Source organism: Ranitomeya imitator, chromosome 5 (assembly GCF_032444005.1).
Source record: "Ranitomeya imitator isolate aRanImi1 chromosome 5, aRanImi1.pri, whole genome shotgun sequence".
NCBI lineage: Eukaryota > Metazoa > Chordata > Amphibia > Anura > Dendrobatidae > Ranitomeya > Ranitomeya imitator.
The window spans coordinates 507,912,292-507,933,457 of NC_091286.1; the positions used below are offsets into that span (position 1 = coordinate 507,912,292).

The window sequence follows — 21,166 nt, forward strand, 5'->3', positions numbered from 1 at the left end:
CAGAGCAATTATAGCCATATCGTTAGTTTATAGGGCTAATCTTGCTGACAGGTCCTCTAAGTATTTGGTGCAGAAATTTCTGCATCTCTTGGCAGGTAAAATGCTGCTTAAAGTAGATGTTTTTTTGTTGCAGATAACCCCCCCTTCATTAGTATTGCTGAAATATGCAGCAAAAACAAAGAATTGACATGCTGCAGTTTGAAACTCTGCAAGTCAAAACATGTTCGTGAGATTTCAGGATTCTCATTCACTTTACAGACATCAGGAAACCCTTCAGGTTTTGTGACAAATCTGCAATGTGCACAGAGGCCCGTATACAGTCACTAAGATCTCAATACAAATCTCAATATTTAGTGCTACCTGAATTTAAACTGCAAGCATGGCTTCCCCTGTTCTCTTATAATTCTAGCTGTATGCAAAGAAGAAACGCCAAGAGTCTTTGCTTTCATCAGCATGGATATACTACAGCAGTTTCCGCGTCTAGAAAGGAACAGGAAGAGAAAACCAAAGTTTGTATTAAGCCGACTGCTCCTCTCCAAACTCAATATGAACGGAAAAAGCATTTGCAACATTCTAGTTGAGGGTATCTGAGAGAAGCTTGGTACAGGGACCAAATGCTCAGGACCACTCGTGAGCAGTTAGAAGGCTGAAAACCTACGCCCAGTATAATATTACACAGCTATACATGCTTCTGCAATCAGAAAAATTGCTGATGTTGCATACATATGAGGATTTGTTACTGGTGGGACTCGAGGCAAAGAGATCCTCGAGGAAAAAAAAAAAACACAAAAACACCCACATGATAAAGTTCTTGTTAGGCCAAGTTTCCACGATGAGCTTTTGGTGCTGCTTGTTTTGTTTTTTTAAGCTAAAAAACACAGTCTTACAGTTCCAGCAAAGTGGATGGGATTTATAGAAATCTCATGCCCACCATGCTAATTTTTAACACTGCGTAAACTCACCCGCGGTGCGCATTTGAAATCCACAGAATGTATGTAAATTTCTCTTTTGGGTACAGTTAGTTTTCTGTTCGGATTTTCCATATAAACTTACATTAAATGCAGAAAATCTGCAGAAAAAATAAAAATGCACATGTTTAGCGCATTTGCAAGTCAGAAACACATCAAAAGACCTGAGACAGGGACAAGGGGGCATCCTCTACGTCTGGAGGAAAGAAGGTTTAAGCATAAAAACAGACGTGGATTCTTTACTGTAAGAGCAGTGAGACTATGGAACTCTCTGCCGTATGATGTTGTAATGAGTGATTCGTCACTTAAATTTAAGAGGGGACTGGATGCCTTTCTGGAAAAGTATAATCTTGCAGGGTATATATACTAGATTTCTTGAAAAGGCCTTTGATCCAGAGAATTAGTCTGATTGCCGTATGTGGAGTCGGGAAGGAATTTTTTTCCCCAATGTGGAGCTTACTCTCTGCCACATGGGTTTTTTTGCCTTCCTCTGGATCAACATGTTAGGGCATGTTAGGTTATGCTATGGGTTGAACTAGATGGACTTAAAGTCTTCCTTCAACCTTAATAACTATATAAAAAAGTATACAGTCCACACCCAAATATAGCAATAAAGTTTTGTTAAAGCAAAAAAAAAAAAAAAAAAACAAGGGAGTATCAAAAAACAAAAGCAGCTTTATTTAAAGCATGGAACACCAAATAGACCGAAAACAAACAAAAAAGCATAAAAAGAAATGCAATGGAGAACGCAAGTTACCCTATTTAACTAATCGCTGCAGAAATTCTGCAACATCAAAAACTCACCAAAAGCTCATCGTGGGAACGTAGCCTTAGGGTGCATAAGAGTATCAGATACTCACAGTTTTATTTAGAGCTGCATCAAAGTCTATCCACTGTCTTCAGCTTTCCTAAGCAAAGCCAAATAAAACTGATTGAATATTCTTTCTCACAGGCTACTAATTAACACTTTAAGGGTCTCAAATCCCCATTACACTTCTGAGAATCATTTCACAAAAGTAGATTCCTGTATGACCACATTCACACTATCACTATGGTACATCAGTATTGATAAGCCAAAACCAGGGGAGGAACAATCAGAAGAAAAATATAACAGAAATACATCACCACTTCTGGATTTATCACCCACTCCTCGTTTGGCTTACAAACAATGAATGTGGCATAAGATTCTGTGATCAGTGGCCTAACTGGAAGTACAGTTCCATTTTGTAAATATTGTCACAAACTCAAAACGGCCACATCTGTCTATTTACAAACTTGTGAAACAAGACAGCAAAATAAACAGAACTTGTAAACAAAAAATAAATTCCAATTCAGTAGTTTTAGGTAGGGAACACCAAACTATGGCATCAACCCAATGAGGCCTGCCATAATAACCAGCACCCACCCATACAGTAACTCCACCCTCCGTCCCCCACCCATAAGAAAAGCAAAGAAGCCACATCATGTTATGTCACAATGAATCTGTATTCAACATACGGTACTTTAAAACATAAGAGAAAAACTTGTTCTAACATGTCCAAGAAATAAAATGACACTGGGTGGCACATCACATTTCCTTTTTGTTAGAGCTCAGGCCTCTGTGCAATGATAAAACCACTGCATGCCCAGTAAGAGTTAAAACAAGGAGTTATAAGACTGTAACCCTTTCAGTGCCACTACTGTCAGTAACACAAAATTTGTTAACTACCAAATCCTTCCTCCCCCCTTAAAATGTGCAAGACATGGAAATGACATTTACAGGCTCAGATATAGGTTCCAGGGACAATGGTTGCCTTTGTTCAGTGTGATTACCAAGAGGAAACTGGTAAGTAGTTTGCAGAATAGGAGATAATGGGATTTTGTGGAGATTTCACAGGTTGGCACCGGCTGGAACAGCTGAATTTTGAAGGCACTAAGGACACTGGGTGCTGGTGACCCTGGCACACAAGTCATTGTTTCATTGTCTATTAAATATAGCTGGGCATCAAAAATCAGTTATTGCCAGCACATGACAAAAAAAACAAAAAAAAAAACATTTTCACAGCTGATAAAAAATATTAACAATCTTCCCAAGTCCCCATTTTATACAGCAGGTAAACAAAATAGATTTCCCCTGTCATCCCCACACGCTCACATACTCCTGCCCACAGCAGGTTGGCATCATTGTAGATGTGCAATACTTATGACTGGATACTCTGTAACAATAATCCCACTTTGCATAGAAGTGTGTGACATGACAGTCAGAGGGGGGCCCATGCCTCCTGGGCCGACAGGACAGTCAGAGGGGGGCCCCTGCCTCCTGGGCCGACAGGACAGTCAGAGGGGGGCCCATGCCTCCTGGGCCGACATGACAGTCAGAGGGGGGCCCATGCCTCCTGGGCCGACATGACAGTCAGAGGGGGGCCCCTGCCTCCTGGGCCGACATGACAGTCAGAGGGGGGCCCCTGCCTCCTGGGCCGACATGACAGTCAGAGGGGGGCCCATGCCTCCTGGGCCGACATGACAGTCAGAGGGGGGCCCCTGCCTCCTGGGCCGACATGACAGTCAGAGGGGGGCCCCTGCCTCCTGGGCCGACATGACAGTCAGAGGGGGGCCCATGCCTCCTGGGCCGACAGGACAGTCAGAGGGGGGGCCCATGCCTCCTGGGCCGACATGACAGTCAGAGGGGGGCCCATGCCTCCTGGGCCGACATGACAGTCAGAGGGGGGCCCATGCCTCCTGGGCCGACATGACAGTCAGAGGGGGGCCCATGCCTCCTGGGCCGACAGGACAGTCAGAGGGGGGCCCCTGCCTCCTGGGCCGACATGACAGTCGGAGGGGGGCCCCTGCCTCCTGGGCCGACATGACAGTCGGAGGGGGGCCCCTGCCTCCTGGGCCGACATGACAGTCAGAGGGGGGCCCATGCCTCCTGGGCCGACAGGACAGTCAGAGGGGGGCCCATGCCTCCTGGGCCGACAGGACAGTCAGAGGGGGGCCCTGCCTCCTGGTCCCAGCCTGGCCCCCCAGCAGACTTTCCTTCCTCTCTCTGCAGACCCCAGGGACGTCTCAGCAGGACGGAGCCTTCAGAGCTGAAATCCAACAAGTGACACAGTGCCTTGTAAACCGAGGGCCCTCAGAGGAGCACACAGGACGAGCAGCACTGATCGTCCCCATTGGGCTGGGAGGCATAGTTCATCTGCCTGACGATCTCCGCGAACAGCTCGTCCACAGACGCTTTGTTTTTCGCAGAAGTTTCCATGAAGGGACAGTTCCAGTCATCGGCCAAAGCTTTGCCTTCCCCATAGGAGACCTCCCTCTCCCCCTCCAGGTCCACCTTGTTGCCCACCAGGATCATGGGCACCTTCTCGTAGCGCTTCACCCGGATGATCTGGTCCCTCATGGGCTTGATGTCCTGGAAGCTCTGCTGGTTCACCAGGCTGTACACCAGGATGAAGCCCTGGCCGTTCTTGATGTACAGGTCTCTCATGGAGGCGAACTGCTCCGTGCCCGCAGTGTCCAGGATCTCCAGCACCGAGGGCGACGAGTCCACCTCGATCTCCTTCCTGTAGAAGTCCTCAATGGTGGGGTCGTATTTCTCTATGAACGAGCCTGTGACAAACTGCACGGTGAGGGCGGATTTCCCCACCCCGCCCGAGCCCAGCACCACCACTTTGTATTCTCTCATGGCTCCTGGCTGTCTGCTGCTGGAGGGAGCAATTCACCTCATCGGCTCCGCATGCAACAAAGGAGACTGGGCTCAGCTCCGGCTCCGCTCAGCTCCGGCTCTGCTGCGCTCTCCGCCCGCAGCGCTCCATTCCTCTCGGAGGCAGCAGCCCACACTCTTAGCTTCAATTACACTTGCATTTGGTGACTTCTTTGCATTCATTGGCTGCTCGGGCTGTCAGTCTGGAAAGTCGCGCCGTGATTGGCTCAGTTCATTAGCTGCAGAGAAAGTCCTCTCATTAGTCAAACGTGAGTCATTTCCCATTGGCTGCCGGTGCGCGGCCTGTGATTGGCTGTGCGCGGCATTGCTAGGATGGTTCCATGAAGTCCCTCACATGAATCACCTTTCTTTCCTCCCATTACCCGCCTCATAACGTCTCCTTATACACGTCCTCTTCACGACACCTTGCACTTACGTCCATCAAACTCCTTCAGCTTTCAGCTTCTATCAAGTTATTTTTTTTTATCTGCTTTGAGGAAAGCTTTATTCCCAATTTTACAGCAATGGTGGTTGCACCAGGTAGTCACCCATCTTTGCCAGAAGCTGGAATGGCTGTTGTGCTAGTTACTCGTCTAAGTAAGGCTACTTTCACACTAGCGTCGTGCACTGCACGTCGCAATGCGTCGTTTAGGGGAAAAAACGCATCCTGCAAAATTGCTTGCAGGGTGCGTTTTTTCGCCATTGACTAACATTTGCGACGCTTTGCCACACGACGACAGTTGCGCCGTGTTGTGTCGGACCGTCGGCAGCAAAAAAACGTTACATGTAACGTTTTTTGCTGCATTGTGTCCGCCATTTCCAACTGCGCATGCGCAACCGAAACTCCGCCCCACCTCCCCGCAACTCACAATGGGGCAGCGGATGCGCAGGAAAAATGCATCCGCTGCCCCCATTGTGCAGCGCTTGCACAGTATGCGTCAGGCCGACGCAGCGCGACAGCCCCGTACCGACGCTAATGTGAAAGTAGCCTAAACCGAATCTTCCTTCAGGACTATAGTGAAGCTGGCTGACACCCTTGTCGGCATTATAATGTTGGACATATTGGTTGTCACCCAGAGTCACTATTAATAAAAACCAGGAGATACTTTAATGGGGTTTGTTCAGCCTCAGGCTACAAGTCTGCAGTCATCTGTGTGACTGAAGACTTGTGAATCCTCACAGCGCGCGCACTGCTCACTGTGAGGATTCTCCAGCGCCAGGAGCAGCGGATGAATGACCGGAAGTATGCTACGTGTTAGCTCAATGGATGCTGCCTCTCTCAGTGCAAGTGTATTGAGTTAGGCTACTTTCACACTAGCGTCGGCCCGTCGCAGTGCGTCGGGCCGACGTACCGACGCATCCTGTGACAACGCAGCACAACGGGGGCAGCGGGTGCATTATTACAACGCATCCGCTGCCCCATTGTGAGTTGCGGGGAGGAGGGGGCGGAGTTCCGGACGCGCATGCGCGGTCGGAAATGGCGGACACAACGCACCAAAAAACGTTACAAGCAACGTTTTTTGGTGCCGACGGTCCGCCACAACACGACGCAACTGTCGCACGACGGTTGCGACGTGTGGCAATGCATTGCTAATACAAGCCTATGGAGAAAAAACGCATCCTGCAAACAACTTTGCAGGATGCGTTTTTTCTGCAAAACGACGCATTGCGACGTGCGTCGTACGACGCTAGTGTGAAAGTAGCCTTACGCTCCACACAGTTTTCCAGAATGTGTCGGAAGTATGCAAATCTTATACTTGTGGTCATATGATCGTCCACTCCCACTGCCGAAGAATGATGGCAGACTTGGAGTATAAGGCTGAACACAGTCTAGTCAGAATGTGGCTCAAAGAATGCAAATCATGTACTTGTGGTCACATGACCATCCACTACCGGAGAATCCTCACAGTGTCGGCGTTGTGAGGATTTACAAGTCTCACATAGAGTAGCCTAAGGCCAGACACCCCTTTAACAACCACGAGACAAAGGTGGCTTCATGTTCATGCAGCGCCCCAGAGTCCTTGTCGTTGCAGTAATGTCGCTCTGCCACTAAGGGGAGTGATGTTATGTCTGATTGCACTAAAGGAGTTCACCTGACCAAGTATCACAGTCACACATTACACTTCACACTCCGGCCACCATGGGGAGCAAAAGGCACTATGTATTAGGCCACTCCTCACACTTTGGTAAAACTGGGAGTTGGATAGGAAGTTAGATCAGAACGCAGCCTGGGAGAGCTCTAGGGAGGACCTGTCAGGGGTGGGTTCCTGGCAGGTACCTAGCAGAAAGGACAGAAAGTACGGAACCGCGCCTGTACTACCTTGCGGCGGTATCCTAAGGAAGGACACGAAGCGAAGGATATTGTGGAGAAGTGAGAAATGAAATTGCAGCACAAGGAGATATCCAGTAGGAGTCGTGCCCCGTGATCGGCAACATCCTACTGAGGCACGTAGCCGGTGGCCGGAACGCCGAGGAAGTAACAGACTCCAAGCATTACTTCAAACAGCGGCAGGAAAGTTGATTTTAGGTTGGCTGTCTACCTTACATCACCTAAGCAGACATAAGGGGCAAAGTTGGAGAGGGGCGTCTCTAGGGTCCCAGAATAGCTCCGAGCCTTCCCGTCAAACGGGTGCGTCCAATCCAGACAATAACTTGGGGGACGGAGAGAAAGAGAAAGAACAGATACGAAAGTTGTGAGGACTATCCCGAATGCTCAGCAGGGAAGAACTACAACACACAGGCGCTAGTTGGTAGGCACTGATTTCCACCTGCAAAGGGAACTCTGGATGTGCCTTTGGACCGGCCGGACTCAGCCAGCCCAGTTAACAGTGCTCTGGATTGCGGATCCCGAAGTCTTCAGTAAAAGGTAAAGAGACTGCAACCCTGTGTCCTCGTTATTAACTGCGCCTCACATCATCGCCACCTACACTACTGGAAAGCCCTGGGGATATACTTCACCTGTGGGAAGGTATACCATCTAGCTGCCATTCCATCACCCCAGCGGACCCTGTTATGTAGGCAATCCAGTGACACAGTGTGCCAGCAATCAGAGCACATACAGTGATCTGACAATAACCCAAAAACAATAGAACGAGCTCTGAGACGTGGAATCTCTGTAGACCGCAATACCTGAACCTATCCTAAACACAACTAAAGGCAGCTGTGGATTGCGCCTGACACTACCTATGCAACTCGGCACAGCCTGAGGAGCTGACTAGCCTGAAGATAGAAAAAACAAGCCTGACTTGCCTCAGAGAAATACCCCAAAGGAAAAGGCAGCCCCCCACATATAATGACAGTTAGCAAGATGAAAAGACAAACGTAGGGATGAAATAGATTCAGCAAAGTGAGGCCCGATATTCTAGATAGAGCGAGGATAGCAAAGAGAACTTTGCAGTCTACAAAAAACCCTAAAGCAAAAACCACACAAAGGGGGCAAAAAGACCCACCGTGCCGAACTAACGGCACGGCGGTACACCCTTTGCGTCTCAGAGCTTCCAGCAAAACGAATTGACAAGCTGGACAGAAAAAGAAGCAACAAAAGCAAAGAAGCACTTATCTAAGCAGAGCAGCAGGCCACAGGAAAGATCCAGAAGCTCAGATCCAACACTGGAACATTGACAAGGAGCAAGGAAGACAGAATCAGGCGGAGTTAAATAACAAAGCAGCCAACGAGCTCACCAGAACACCTGAGGGAGGAAGCTCAGAAGCTGCAGTACCACTTGTGACCACAGGAGTGAATTCAGCCACAGAATTCACAACAGTACCCCCCCCTTGAGGAGGGGTCACCGAACCCTCACCAGAGCCCCCAGGCCGACCAGGATGAGCCACATGAAAGGCACGAACAAGATCTGGAGCATGGACATCAGAGGCAAAAACCCAGGAATTATCTTCCTGAGCATAACCCTTCCATTTAACCAGATACTGGAGTTTCCGTCTAGAAACACGAGAATCCAAAATTTTCTCCACAATATACTCCAATTCCCCCTCCACCAAAACCGGGGCAGGAGGCTCAACAGATGGAACCATAGGTGCCACGTATCTCCGCAACAACGACCTATGGAATACATTATGTATGGAAAAGGAGTCTGGGAGGGTCAGACGAAAAGACACAGGGTTGAGAATCTCAGAAATCCTATACGGACCAATAAAACGAGGTTTAAGTTTAGGAGAGGAAACCTTCATAGGAATATGATGAGAAGATAACCAAACCAGATCCCCAACACGAAGTTGGGGACCCACACGGCGTCTGCGATTAGCGAAAAGTTGAGCCTTCTCCTGGGACAAGGTCAAATTGTCCACTACCTGAGTCCAGATCTGCTGCAACCTGTCCACCACAGAATCCACACCAGGACAGTCCGAAGACTCAACCTGTCCTGAAGAGAAACAAGGATGGAACCCAGAATTGCAGAAAAATGGAGAGACCAAGGTAGCCGAGCTGGCCCGATTATTAAGGGCGAACTCAGCCAACGGCAAAAAGGACACCCAATCATCCTGGTCTGCAGAAACAAAACATCTCAGATATGTTTCCAAGGTCTGATTGGTTCGTTCGGTCTGGCCATTAGTCTGAGGATGGAAAGCCGAGGAAAAAGATAGGTCAATGCCCATCCTACCACAAAAGGCTCGCCAAAATCTTGAAACAAACTGGGAACCTCTGTCAGAAACAATATTCTCAGGAATACCATGCAAACGAACCACATGCTGGAAGAACAAAGGCACCAAATCAGAGGAGGAAGGCAATTTAACCAAGGGCACCAGATGGACCATTTTAGAAAAGCGATCACAGACCACCCAAATGACTGACATCTTTTGAGAAACGGGAAGGTCAGAAATGAAATCCATCGAAATATGTGTCCAAGGCCTCTTTGGGACCGGCAAGGGCAAAAGCAACCCACTGGCACGTGAACAGCAGGGCTTAGCCCTAGCACAAATCCCACAGGACTGCACAAAAGTGCGTACAGAGATGCGTGACAGAGATGGCCACCAGAAGGATCTAGCCACTAACTCTCTGGTACCAAAGATTCCAGGATGACCAGCCAACACCGAACAATGAAGTTCAGAGATAACTTTACTAGTCCACCTATCAGGGACGAACAATTTCTCTGCCGGACAACGATCAGGTTTATTCGCCTGAAATTTTTGCAACACTCGCCGCAAATCAGGGGAGATGGCAGACACAATGACTCCTTCCTTGAGGATACTCGCCGGCTCAGATGAACCCGGAGAGTTGGGCACAAAACTCCTAGACAGAGCATCCGCCTTCACATTTTTAGAGCCCGGAAGGTACGAAATCACAAAATCGAAGCGGGCAAAAAATAACGACCAACGGGCCTGTCTAGGATTCAAGCGCTTGGCAGACTCGAGATAAGTAAGGTTCTTATGATCAGTCAATACCACCACGCGATGCTTAGCTCCTTCAAGCCAATGACGCCATTCCTCGAATGCCCACTTCATGGCCAGCAACTCTCGGTTGCCCACATCATAATTACGCTCAGCAGCCGAAAACTTCCTGGAAAAGAAAGCACATGGTTTCAACACTGAGCAACCAGAACCTCTCTGTGACAAAACCGCCCCTGCTCCAATCTCAGAAGCATCAACCTCGACCTGAAACGGAAGAGAAACATCTGGTTGACACAACACAGGGGCAGAACAAAAACGATGCTTCAACTCCTGAAAAGCTTCCACAGCAGCAGAAGACCAATTAACCAAATCAGCACCCTTCTTGGTCAAATCGGTCAATGGTTTGGCAATGCTAGAAAAATTACAGATGAAGCGACGATAAAAATTAGCAAAGCCCAGGAATTTTTGCAGACTTTTCAGAGATGTCGGCTGAGTCCAATCCTGGATGGCTTGGACCTTAACCGGATCCATCTCGATAGTAGAAGGGGAAAAGATGAACCCCAAAAATGAAACTTTCTGCACACCGAAGAGACATTTTGATCCCTTCACAAACAAAGAATTAGCACGCAGGACCTGGAAAACCATTCTGACCTGCTTCACATGAGAGTCCCAATCATCTGAGAAGATCAAAATGTAATCCAAGTAAACAATCAGGAATTTATCCAGATACTCACGCAAGATGTCATGCATAAAAGACTGAAACACAGATGGAGCATTGGCAAGTCCGAACGGCATCACTAGATACTCAAAATGACCCTCGGGCGTATTAAATGCAGTTTTCCATTCATCTCCTTGCCTGATTCTCACCAGATTATACGCACCACGAAGATTTATCTTGGTGAACCAACTAGCCCCCTTAATCCGAGCAAACAAGTCAGATAACAATGGCAAGGGATACTGAAATTTAACAGTGATCTTATTAAGAAGGCGGTAATCAATACACGGTCTCAGCGAACCATCCTTCTTGGCTACAAAAAAGAATCCTGCTCCCAGTGGTGATGACGATGGGCGAATATGTCCCTTCTCCAGGGATTCCTTCACATAACTGCGCATAGCGGCGTGTTCAGGCACGGATAAATTAAATAATCGACCTTTAGGGAATTTACTACCAGGAATCAAATTGATAGCACAATCACAATCCCTATGCGGAGGTAGGGCATCGGACTTGGGCTCTTCAAATACATCCTGATAATCAGACAAGAACTCTGGGACCTCAGAAGGAGTGGATGACGAAATAGACAAAAATGGAACATCACCATGTACCCCCTGACAACCCCAGCTGGATACCGACATAGAGTTCCAATCCAATACTGGATTATGGGTTTGCAGCCATGGCAACCCCAACACGACCACATCATGCAGATTATGTAGCACCAGAAAGCGAATAACTTCCTGATGTGCAGGAGCCATGCACATGGTCAGCTGGGTCCAGTACTGAGGTTTATTCTTGGCCAAAGGTGTAGCATCAATTCCTCTCAACGGAATAGGACACTGCAAAGGCTCCAAGAAAAACCCACAACGTTTAGCATAATCCAAATCCATCAGATTCAGGGCAGCGCCTGAATCCACAAACGCCATGACAGAATACGATGACAAAGAGCATATCAAGGTAATGGACAGAAGGAATTTGGATTGTACAGTACCAATAACGGCAGACCTATCGAACCGCTTAGTGCGCTTAGGACAATCAGAAATAGCATGAGTGGAATCACCACAGTAGAAACACAGACCATTCAGACGTCTGTGTTCTTGCCGTTCAACTCTGGTCATAGTCCTATCGCACTGCATAGGCTCAGGTTTAATCTTAGACAATACCGCCAAATGGTGCACAGATTTACGCTCGCGCAAGCGTCGACCGATCTGAATGGCCAAAGACATAGACTCATTCAAACCAGCAGGCATAGGAAAACCCACCATGACATCCTTAAGAGCCTCAGAGAGACCCTTTCTGAACAAAGCTGCCAGCGCAGATTCATTCCACAGAGTGAGTACTGACCACTTCCTAAATTTCTGACAATATACTTCTATATCATCCTGACCCTGGCACAAAGCCAGCAAATTTTTCTCAGCCTGATCCACTGAATTAGGCTCATCGTAAAGTACTCCGAGCGCCAGGAAAAACGCATTGACATTACTCAATGCAGGGTTTCCTGGCGCAAGAGAAAATGCCCAGTCCTGAGGGTCGCCGCACAAAAAAGAAATAATAATCAAAACCTGTTGAATAGGATTACCAGAAGAATGAGGTTTCAAGGCCAGAAATAGCTTACAATTATTTTTGAAATTAAGAAACTTAGTTCTATCACCAAAAAACAAATCAGGAATAGGAATTCTTGGTTCTAACATAGATTTCTGATCAATAGTATCTTGAATCCTTTGTACATTTGTAGCGAGATTATCCATTGAAGAGCACAGACCCTGAATATCCATGTCCACACCTGTGTCCTGAAACACCCAAATGTCTAGGGGAAAAAAAAGACTGAACACAGAGCTAAGAAAATAAATGATGTCAGAACTTCTTTTTTCCCTCTATTGAGAATCATTAGGTTGGCTCCTTGTACTGTTATGTAGGCAATCCAGTGACACAGTGTGCCAGCAATCAGAGCACATACAGTGATCTGACAATAACCCAAAAACAATAGAACGAGCTCTGAGACGTGGAATCTCTGTAGACCGCAATACCTGAACCTATCCTAAACACAACTAAAGGCAGCTGTGGATTGCGCCTGACACTACCTATGCAACTCGGCACAGCCTGAGGAGCTGACTAGCCTGAAGATAGAAAAAACAAGCCTGACTTGCCTCAGAGAAATACCCCAAAGGAAAAGGCAGCCCCCCACATATAATGACAGTTAGCAAGATGAAAAGACAAACGTAGGGATGAAATAGATTCAGCAAAGTGAGGCCGATATTCTAGATAGAGCGAGGATAGCAAAGAGAACTTTGCAGTCTACAAAAAACCCGAAAGCAAAAACCATGCAAAGGGGGCAAAAAGACCCACCGTGCCGAACTAACGGCACGGCGGTACACCCTTTGCGTCTCAGAGCTTCCAGCAAAACGAATTGACAAGCTGGACAGAAAAAGAAGCAACAAAAGCAAAGAAGCACTTATCTAAGAAGAGCAGCAGGCCACAGGAAAGATCCAGAAGCTCAGATCCAACACTGGAACATTGACAAGGAGCAAGGAAGACAGAATCAGGCGGAGTTAAATAACAAAGCAGCCAACGAGCTCACCAGAACACCTGAGGGAGGAAGCTCAGAAGCTGCAGTACCACTTGTGACCACAGGAGTGAATTCAGCCACAGAATTCACAACAGGACCCCTAAGCAGTGTCGGTCACCCTGACCAAATACCATAGGTGGCGTCACAAACCCTTGACAAACTACCATCACCCCTTTCATTGGACCTTAGCAGGGTCACGGACCGGGTCCCGCCACTGTGAGAACCTTAGCACCGAGCAACCCACGGCCCTGCGTCTGGGGGCGCTCTAATCACGCTGGCCCTTGGGGCTCATTCAGAAGTCAGTGATTTTTCTCGCATGCAAAAACTGATTTTCATCTCTGATTTCGATGAAATTTTCTTCAGACTTTGTTCAGTGTCAATTTTTATCATCAGCGTTTCATCCGTATTTCTCATATGCAAAAAACAAAAGAAATTGATGGAATTTTTTCAAATATCTCCTAACAGTCCGTGAAAGACTGACAGCACACGATTGGCATCAGAGTGCTGTCCGATATTTCACTGAACCATAGACATGCATTGGGGAGTTTGGTCTGTGACTTAGATCAATATTAGACATAGCGTATATCTCCTTGATTTTAGCCTTTATAGCCTTTTTACTAGGCACTGCTCCTAATAGCCAGATTCCTACTCCACACTGATGAGGGGCAAAAACCCCGAAACAGCTGTCTGTGGATGGATACCATGCTTGGCATAGGTGGCTTTCCTTCATAGGATGCTGCCCTTCCCGTGGTTGTTCCTTCCCGGGGAAAGGCCTGGCTATTCACTGCTTGCGTCGAGAAACACGTGATGGTGTCTCCGCAGCTTCTTTACATGCATCTGCATATTTCCTATAAGGGATGGGGGCAGTGTTCTGGAATCACTGCGTTGAGAAACACGTGATGGTGTCTCCGCGGTGTTGGATGTTTTGGTCTCCCTGAGGCCAATCATCTGTGCCTTTATAGCCTTTTTACTAGGCACTGCTCCTAATAGCCAGATTCCTACTCCACACTGATGAGGGGCAAAAACCCCGAAACAGCTGTCTGTGGATGGATACCATGCTTGGCATAGGTGGCTTTCCTTCATAGAATGCTGCCCTTACCGTGGTTGTTCCTTCCCGGGGAAAGGCCTGGCTATTCACTGCTTGCGTCGAGAAACACGTGATGGTGTCTCCGCAGCTTCTTTACATGCATCTGCATATTTCCCATAAGGGATGGGGGCAGTGTTCTGGAATCACTGCGTTGAGAAACACGTGATGGTGTCTCCGCGGTGTTGGATGTTTTGGTCTCCCCGAGGCCAATCATCTGTGCCTTTTTAGATCGATATTAGACATAGCGTATATCTCCTTGATTTTAGCCTCAAAAATACACTGACGTGAACGGCATCATAGACTCTTCGGCTACGTTCTCATGATGAGTTTTTGCTGCTTTTTTATGTTGCAGAATTTCTGCACCTATTATTTAAATTAAGTTACTTGTGTTTTTTCATAGCGTTTTGTCTGTGTTTTTTACAATGCATTTTTGACACTGCATTTTTTATCTCTTTTTGGTGTGTCATGCTTTAAATAAGGGAAGGAAAAATTGCGCCATGCGGTGGCGTGGATCGTGGGCTTCTGTGCAGATTAAACTACATTGAGGGGTGAGCAGTTTTTTTCCTTTCTTCTATTCTCCCCATGCTTTAAATAAGGCTGGTTTGTTTTTTAATACTTCCTGTTTGTTTGCTTTGACAAAACTTTATTGATATATTTAAGTGCGGATTACATGCATTTTGATACATTTCCGCCACAGAAACACACTAAAAAGATAGATGCGTTTTTTTTGCTGCGGATTTTCTGCATCTATTGTAAGTCTATGGGGAAAATCTGCACAGAACTCACCACAGGTCAGTTTACACAGCTTTAAAAATAAGCATACTGGGCATAAGATTTCTATAAATTCCATAGATTTTGCTAGAACTGTAAGATGTTGCATTTTTAACAATTATTACCCAAAATGTTGCCCCAAAGCTCTGCCATAGTCCCCGTTCCTTGATGTTTCCAGCAACTGTCAATAGCAGTAAAGTGACCGCTATCCACTATCCACGCTCATCAGTGTGGCCAGCAGGCCCGGACTGGTAATCTGCCAAGGCGGGCAGGTGCCCGGTGGGCTGGCGGCTTTGAACTACAAAGTGGGCCGCCGGCCCTTTAAAACTTCTCATTAAAAGCCCTGTGTATACCCTGATAAGGGCCGCGGCATTCCGCGGCAGTGCAGGCGTGCAGCTGCAGCCCTCAAAAGTGTGGGCACATGGCTGCGGCCTTCGCTAGTGCAGGCACCCTTCTGCTGCCCTCCCTACTACGCGCACACGACTGTAGCCCTCGTCAGTGCAAGCAAGCAGAAGATCGTGTGCACACAGGGCTTTTAGTCAGAAGTTTGAAAAGCCTGCTGACGCACATTTATTATGCTCTGCTTATATAGCGCTATCTTATTCCGCAGAGCTTTACATACATTATCAACACAGTCCCCAATGGGGCTCACAATCTAAATTCCCTATCAGTATGTCTTTGGAGTGTGGGAGGAAACCAGAGAACCCGGAGGAAACATAAAGATTAAGGGTATGTGCACACGTAGAATGCTCCTCTGTGGATTTTTCCACAGCGGATTTGATAAATCCGCAGTGCAAAACCGCTGCGTTTTTTCCTGCGGATTTATCGCAGTTTCTATTGCGGATTCCGCTGCGGTTTTACATCTGCAGTTTTCTATTGGAGCAGGTGTAAAAACGCTGCAGATTCTGCACAAAGAATTGACATGCTGCGGAAAATAAAACACTGCGTTTTCCCACGTTTTTTTCCGCAGCATGTGCACTGCGGATTTCGTTTCCCATAGGTTTACATTGTACTGTAAACTCATGAGAAACTGCTGTGGATCCGAAGCTGCAGAAACGCTGCGGATCCGCAGGAAAATTCCCAATCGTGTGCACATACCCTCAATACCCTTCAGTAAATAAACAGCACAGTGCTGCTGTCTGGAGAGACGTTCTGCATGTCCGTATTCGCGGGCGTCTCTCGACACATAATGGACATTGGATTTCTTGATATCCCATCCACTATGCTGTAACATCTGGACGCTGTGGGTTGGACGCTGCACAAGTACGCAGCGTTTACTGATCATGTGCAGATACCCTAAGGAATTACAGGACCAACATAATATAAACAGTAAGTAGTAAAGTATAAATAATAGTCAATAGAGTGGTCCGTAAGGGTTTATGTCCCCTTTCAAGGCATACCATAGAAAAGCAATTTATCCAGGCCAAAAGAATGTAAGGTAAGAAAGAAATAATACATTTACTTACTAAAACAGGATTGTGGAACCAGATACCTCTACGCGCGTTTCGGCACCAAAATCTTCTTCCGGGGAAGTAAAATTTTCAGTAGTCCCTTCAGCCAACATCCGTGACCGGAGGTAATCTTTTTACCTCCGATCAGAGCTGCAGGCTCACGCTGTCATTTGACAGTATGGGAACCGACCGGCGGTAATGATTTTACCAGCAATCAGAAGCAGTGTTTGCTACGCTGTCATGAAAATGACAGCGTGACAAACATCCGGTGTTTGGAGGGCCGAACCCAAACAGTAACATGGACTTCCTGGTGAAGCCCATCTTCGGTGTCTGTGCTCGAATAATAGGTGTTTAGTACGGACGCCAAACTTTACCGTTCGGGTCCACCCATCTCTAATCTTCAGTAGTGGCTTCTTTGCCGCAATTTAACTGTAAAGGCATGCTCCTCGCAGTTTTCTCTTCTGGGCAGTTAATATTGTCTACTATTGTCTACGACCTTTTTTCTGCGCGGAATTGTACCAAATCCGTAAAGGATTGCTCAAACATGGTTAATCAATGGGAATCCCAAATTGGTGTGCAAATGCTGCGGAAAATTCTGTCCTGATTCGCAGCTTTTTATTTTCCGCAGAATGTCTTTTTTTTGCAGATCTGCAGCATTTCTGCACCCATTGACTTGCATTGAGTCAGTGAAATCCTCAGCCAATCCGCAGGTGTAAAAAGGTTTGCGGATTAGCTGCGGATTTGCGTTCCAAAAACACTGCACAACGGAAATGATGTCAGAAGGAGGAAGAGTGTGTGGGCGGAGAATATGTGTGAGCGGAGAATATGTGCGTGTCTGCCTCTGTCTGCGGGTGTGTGTGTCTGTCTGTGAGAGGGTGTCGGTATGTGCATCTGTGTGCGAGTGTCTGCGGGTGTGTGTCTGTCTGCGGGTGTCTGTCTGTGGGTGTGTGTGCATCTATCAGTGGGTGTCTGCGTATGTGTGTGTCTGCGGGTGTCTGTGTGTGTGTGTTTGTCTGCGGATGTCTGTTGTGTGTGTGTGTACCCAGGAGTCATCTGATGGGGCTACTACTCCCATCCTATGTCTGCTGTCACATATTACAGTGACAGCATGAGCTGATGATGGTAGAGTAGTACCATCATCCGACGCCTGTGTTCAATTGTAAAAAAATAAATAAAAACATTTACATAATTACATACACAATAAATACTCACCGAACACCTAATCCCCAAGGCCTGTACTGCAAGCAATCAAAAATAATAAAGTTCATCAGCTGATCAGCTCCAGTGCTCTCACTTGCGGCACCGCTGCGTGAGAACATTCACGCAGCAGTGCCGTAAGTGAGAGCACCAGAGCTGAGGAACTCCGGTGAACTCTCAGTGATACATTGCGGGAGCGATTACCTCCTGTCACTGTATCGCCGGAGGCCGGGTGTGACTGTTCTACACATGAGATCGTCGTGGGACAGTTGGTAATGAACTATGTCAGACAGGGAGTTTTATATGTTGGTTTATTATTTTATTTTTTGTTGCAGGAGACGAGGGCGTCTGAGATTAGGCGTTCAGTAAGTATAGTAAATTAAGATTCAATAAAGGAGTCTGTGTGATTATTTCAAATAAAGGACTTTATACTAGGCCGTGTCTTTATTCACCATGTAAGTATAGGGTTAGTAAGGGATAGGTGTCTTATAGACGCCTCTCCATTACTAACCTCTGGGCTTGATGTCATCTGATAATACAAAGGTGACATCAACCCCACAAATTTGAACACCACTTGCCACCGCTACAGGTCAAGTGGGTAGAGCGAGGCTAAATGCCAGAATTGATGCATCTATAAGATGCGCCTTTTCTGGGATGGCTGAGAGCTGATGATTTTAGCCTGGGGGTGCCAATATCCATGGCCCCTTCCCAATCTGCTAATATCAGCCTGCAGCTGTCTGCCTAGTCTTTGCTGGTTTGATTTTATAAGGGGACCCTATGTCAATTTTTTTGGGGTGTTCCCCTGTAAACTAGCCAGTAAAGGCTAAGCAAACAGCTGTGAGCTGATATTAATAGCTTGGGAACCTTTATGGCTATTATTTCCTTCCCAGAATATTAACATTTGCCCTCAGCCATAGGCTTTCCCTTTGCTGTTTTTTACAATTATGCGGGAGCCCACACAATTTTTTTTTTACATTTTTAGAAAATAAACAGATATTTCATGCAGATTTCTGAAAGTTGCTTTTTTATTACAGCATATGTGGGTTAGTTATGCGGGGGTACGTTCCCATGGTCAGTAAACGCTGCGGGTTGGACGCTGTGTACATCCGCAGCGTCCAACCCGCAGTGGCCAGAAGTTACAGCATAGTGGATGGGATTTCAAGAAATCCCATCTCCACTATGTGTGCACGGACGCTCAGTTTCCACAAGATAAATATCACCATTTCAATGTATTGAACGCTGTGATTCCACACGGTTAATCACCTGCGTTCAAAAGCCGGCAATGCTTTGGACGGAGCGGATATGTGCTGCGTCCAAAGCGCTGCCGACTACTGACCGTGGGAACATATCCTTAATGCTCCTACATAAGCCGGTATGTGTGTCTTTAATATTAATGAGGGTGTCTGGCTGAAGAGGTTGAACAATGAAATGACTTCACAATTCTTTTTTTTTATAATATATCTTTATTTAGCTCTATGGATTTACAAAAATGCAAGAAAATCCACATGAAAATCCGCATCAAATCTGCATCAAAAACGCATCAAATCCGCATCAAAACCTTGCAGATTTTCAACTGTGTTTTCTGCTAAGAGAGGCAGAAACCACACAGAATTTTACACAAGCAAATCTGCAATGTGCGCACATAGCCTCAAGGTTCTAGCAATTTTCTGGATTGACTGACATTCGTATCTTAAAATAATAATGGACTGTCATTCCTCTTTACCTAGCTGAGTGGTTCTTCCCATATTCTGGTTTAGAACACTTGTGAAATAGGATCAGCACTGTATGGAACCGTGTTCCAGTAGACTACCTGATGATTCTTCTTGAGAGAATGCTAAGGATATGTAAAGCTTCATCAAAGTAAAAGGGGGATATTTTGAGGAATATAAGGTTTCACACTTATTCTAAAATATTTAGAATTGAGAGTCCTCAGTGGTTGATACCTTTTAATGGCTAACTGAAAAGATGGTAACAAATTGCAAGCTTTCGAGACTACACAGGTCTCTTCATCAGGCTTCAGAAGTGGTTTTAGTTCCATAAAGATGCGGTTTTCAGAAGTGGTTTTAGTTCCATAAAGATGCTTATTCTAGTTTGTTTCACATGTGTTCCTTTACTCCTTGTATCCCTATAGTGTAATGTCCAGTCTTAGTGTTGCTTGGCTGAAACAAGTCGCTTCTTGTTGTTTCTGGTCCTCGTTTATGGCAGCTTTTCAGTACTTTGACCAGAAAGATTTTGTGATTTTGCTGCTTTCAGTCTGAATCTAGAATCTGCATGCTCAAATTAAAAATAGGAAAACAATGGCATGAACAGTTGTGTGCAAACTTTTGACTGGTTCTTTAGGTGTCAGCTAACGGCAATATCAATGGGCTTGGCAGACAGTGTAATAGTTTGGGGGCATCACGACTTTTCTACAACAGATGATGTAGTAGAGATTAGGATGTGAGTGGACTGAATTCAGGCTGCCGACCTTTTTGTTTTCTTCGAGCTATGCTGCCACTAGAGAAGTCTGGAAGAAGCTTTCTCTTATGAATGCTCATTCATGATAATCTTTCAGTGTAAATGCACTCTAACTAATAAAGAATGGAGACCAATCCATTCCTACAGTAAAATCCAATAAGGAAACGTTCACCTAAATAAAAGTTAATCCTGTGAAGAGTTTAGACATTTGCTGTAATTTGCATAAAACATGTTGTGTTTACGTAAGCATTCCTTGCCTTGACAACTCTTTATGGCAGCATGTTAGTTGAATCCACACCCAGACAATCTCATGAAAAAGTGCAGAGATCAAAAGCCACAGTGATATTATCATATCGGAAGCTAGGAGAAAAACAGTAGGGTGCTTGTTTCTCACACATTCACACCATCTCAGGCCTGGATCTTGGAGCCTCTAATCCAATTCTGATCTTTAGGGCTCAATCAATATGTGTGAAAAAAAGTTCTGATATGAGAACCAAAAAATCGGACGAGTGTCATGCCAGTGTCATGCAAGTACAATCTGATTTTCACACCTAGCATCCGATTTACATCCAAATGCAGTGCGATTGCTATAAGACTGTAAAGCGATTTTAACATGAACTTTTACATAGAGAAATTCTCTATGTCATTTACACATCGTTTTCAAAGGAAATATTCTTCACAACACATAAAGATAGATAGATGATATATAGATAGATAGATAGATAGTTAGAATAAAAACCGGCTATTCATCTCCAGTGTACGGTAAAATCACAGCGTGACAGGTTAGAATAGAATAGATATATACACAAAGAATAGATAGATATAAAGATGTCACTGATATATTTATATATATATATATATATATATATATATATATATATATATATATATATATATATATACTAGCTATTGAACCCGTTCTACGCCCGGGTGGC

At 46.0% G+C, this 21,166-nt stretch overlaps 1 protein-coding gene across 1 annotated transcript; it reads right to left on the reverse strand.

Moving 5' to 3' along the window:
• Positions 1-2,434: 2,434 nt before the first annotated feature.
• Positions 2,435-4,784, reverse strand: RAP2B (RAP2B, member of RAS oncogene family). The gene has a single exon (XM_069727470.1). The coding sequence runs from the start codon at positions 4,630-4,632 to the stop codon at positions 4,081-4,083; it is 552 nt and encodes a 183-aa protein (XP_069583571.1). The 5' UTR covers positions 4,633-4,784; the 3' UTR covers positions 2,435-4,080.
• Positions 4,785-21,166: the final 16,382 nt, after the last annotated feature.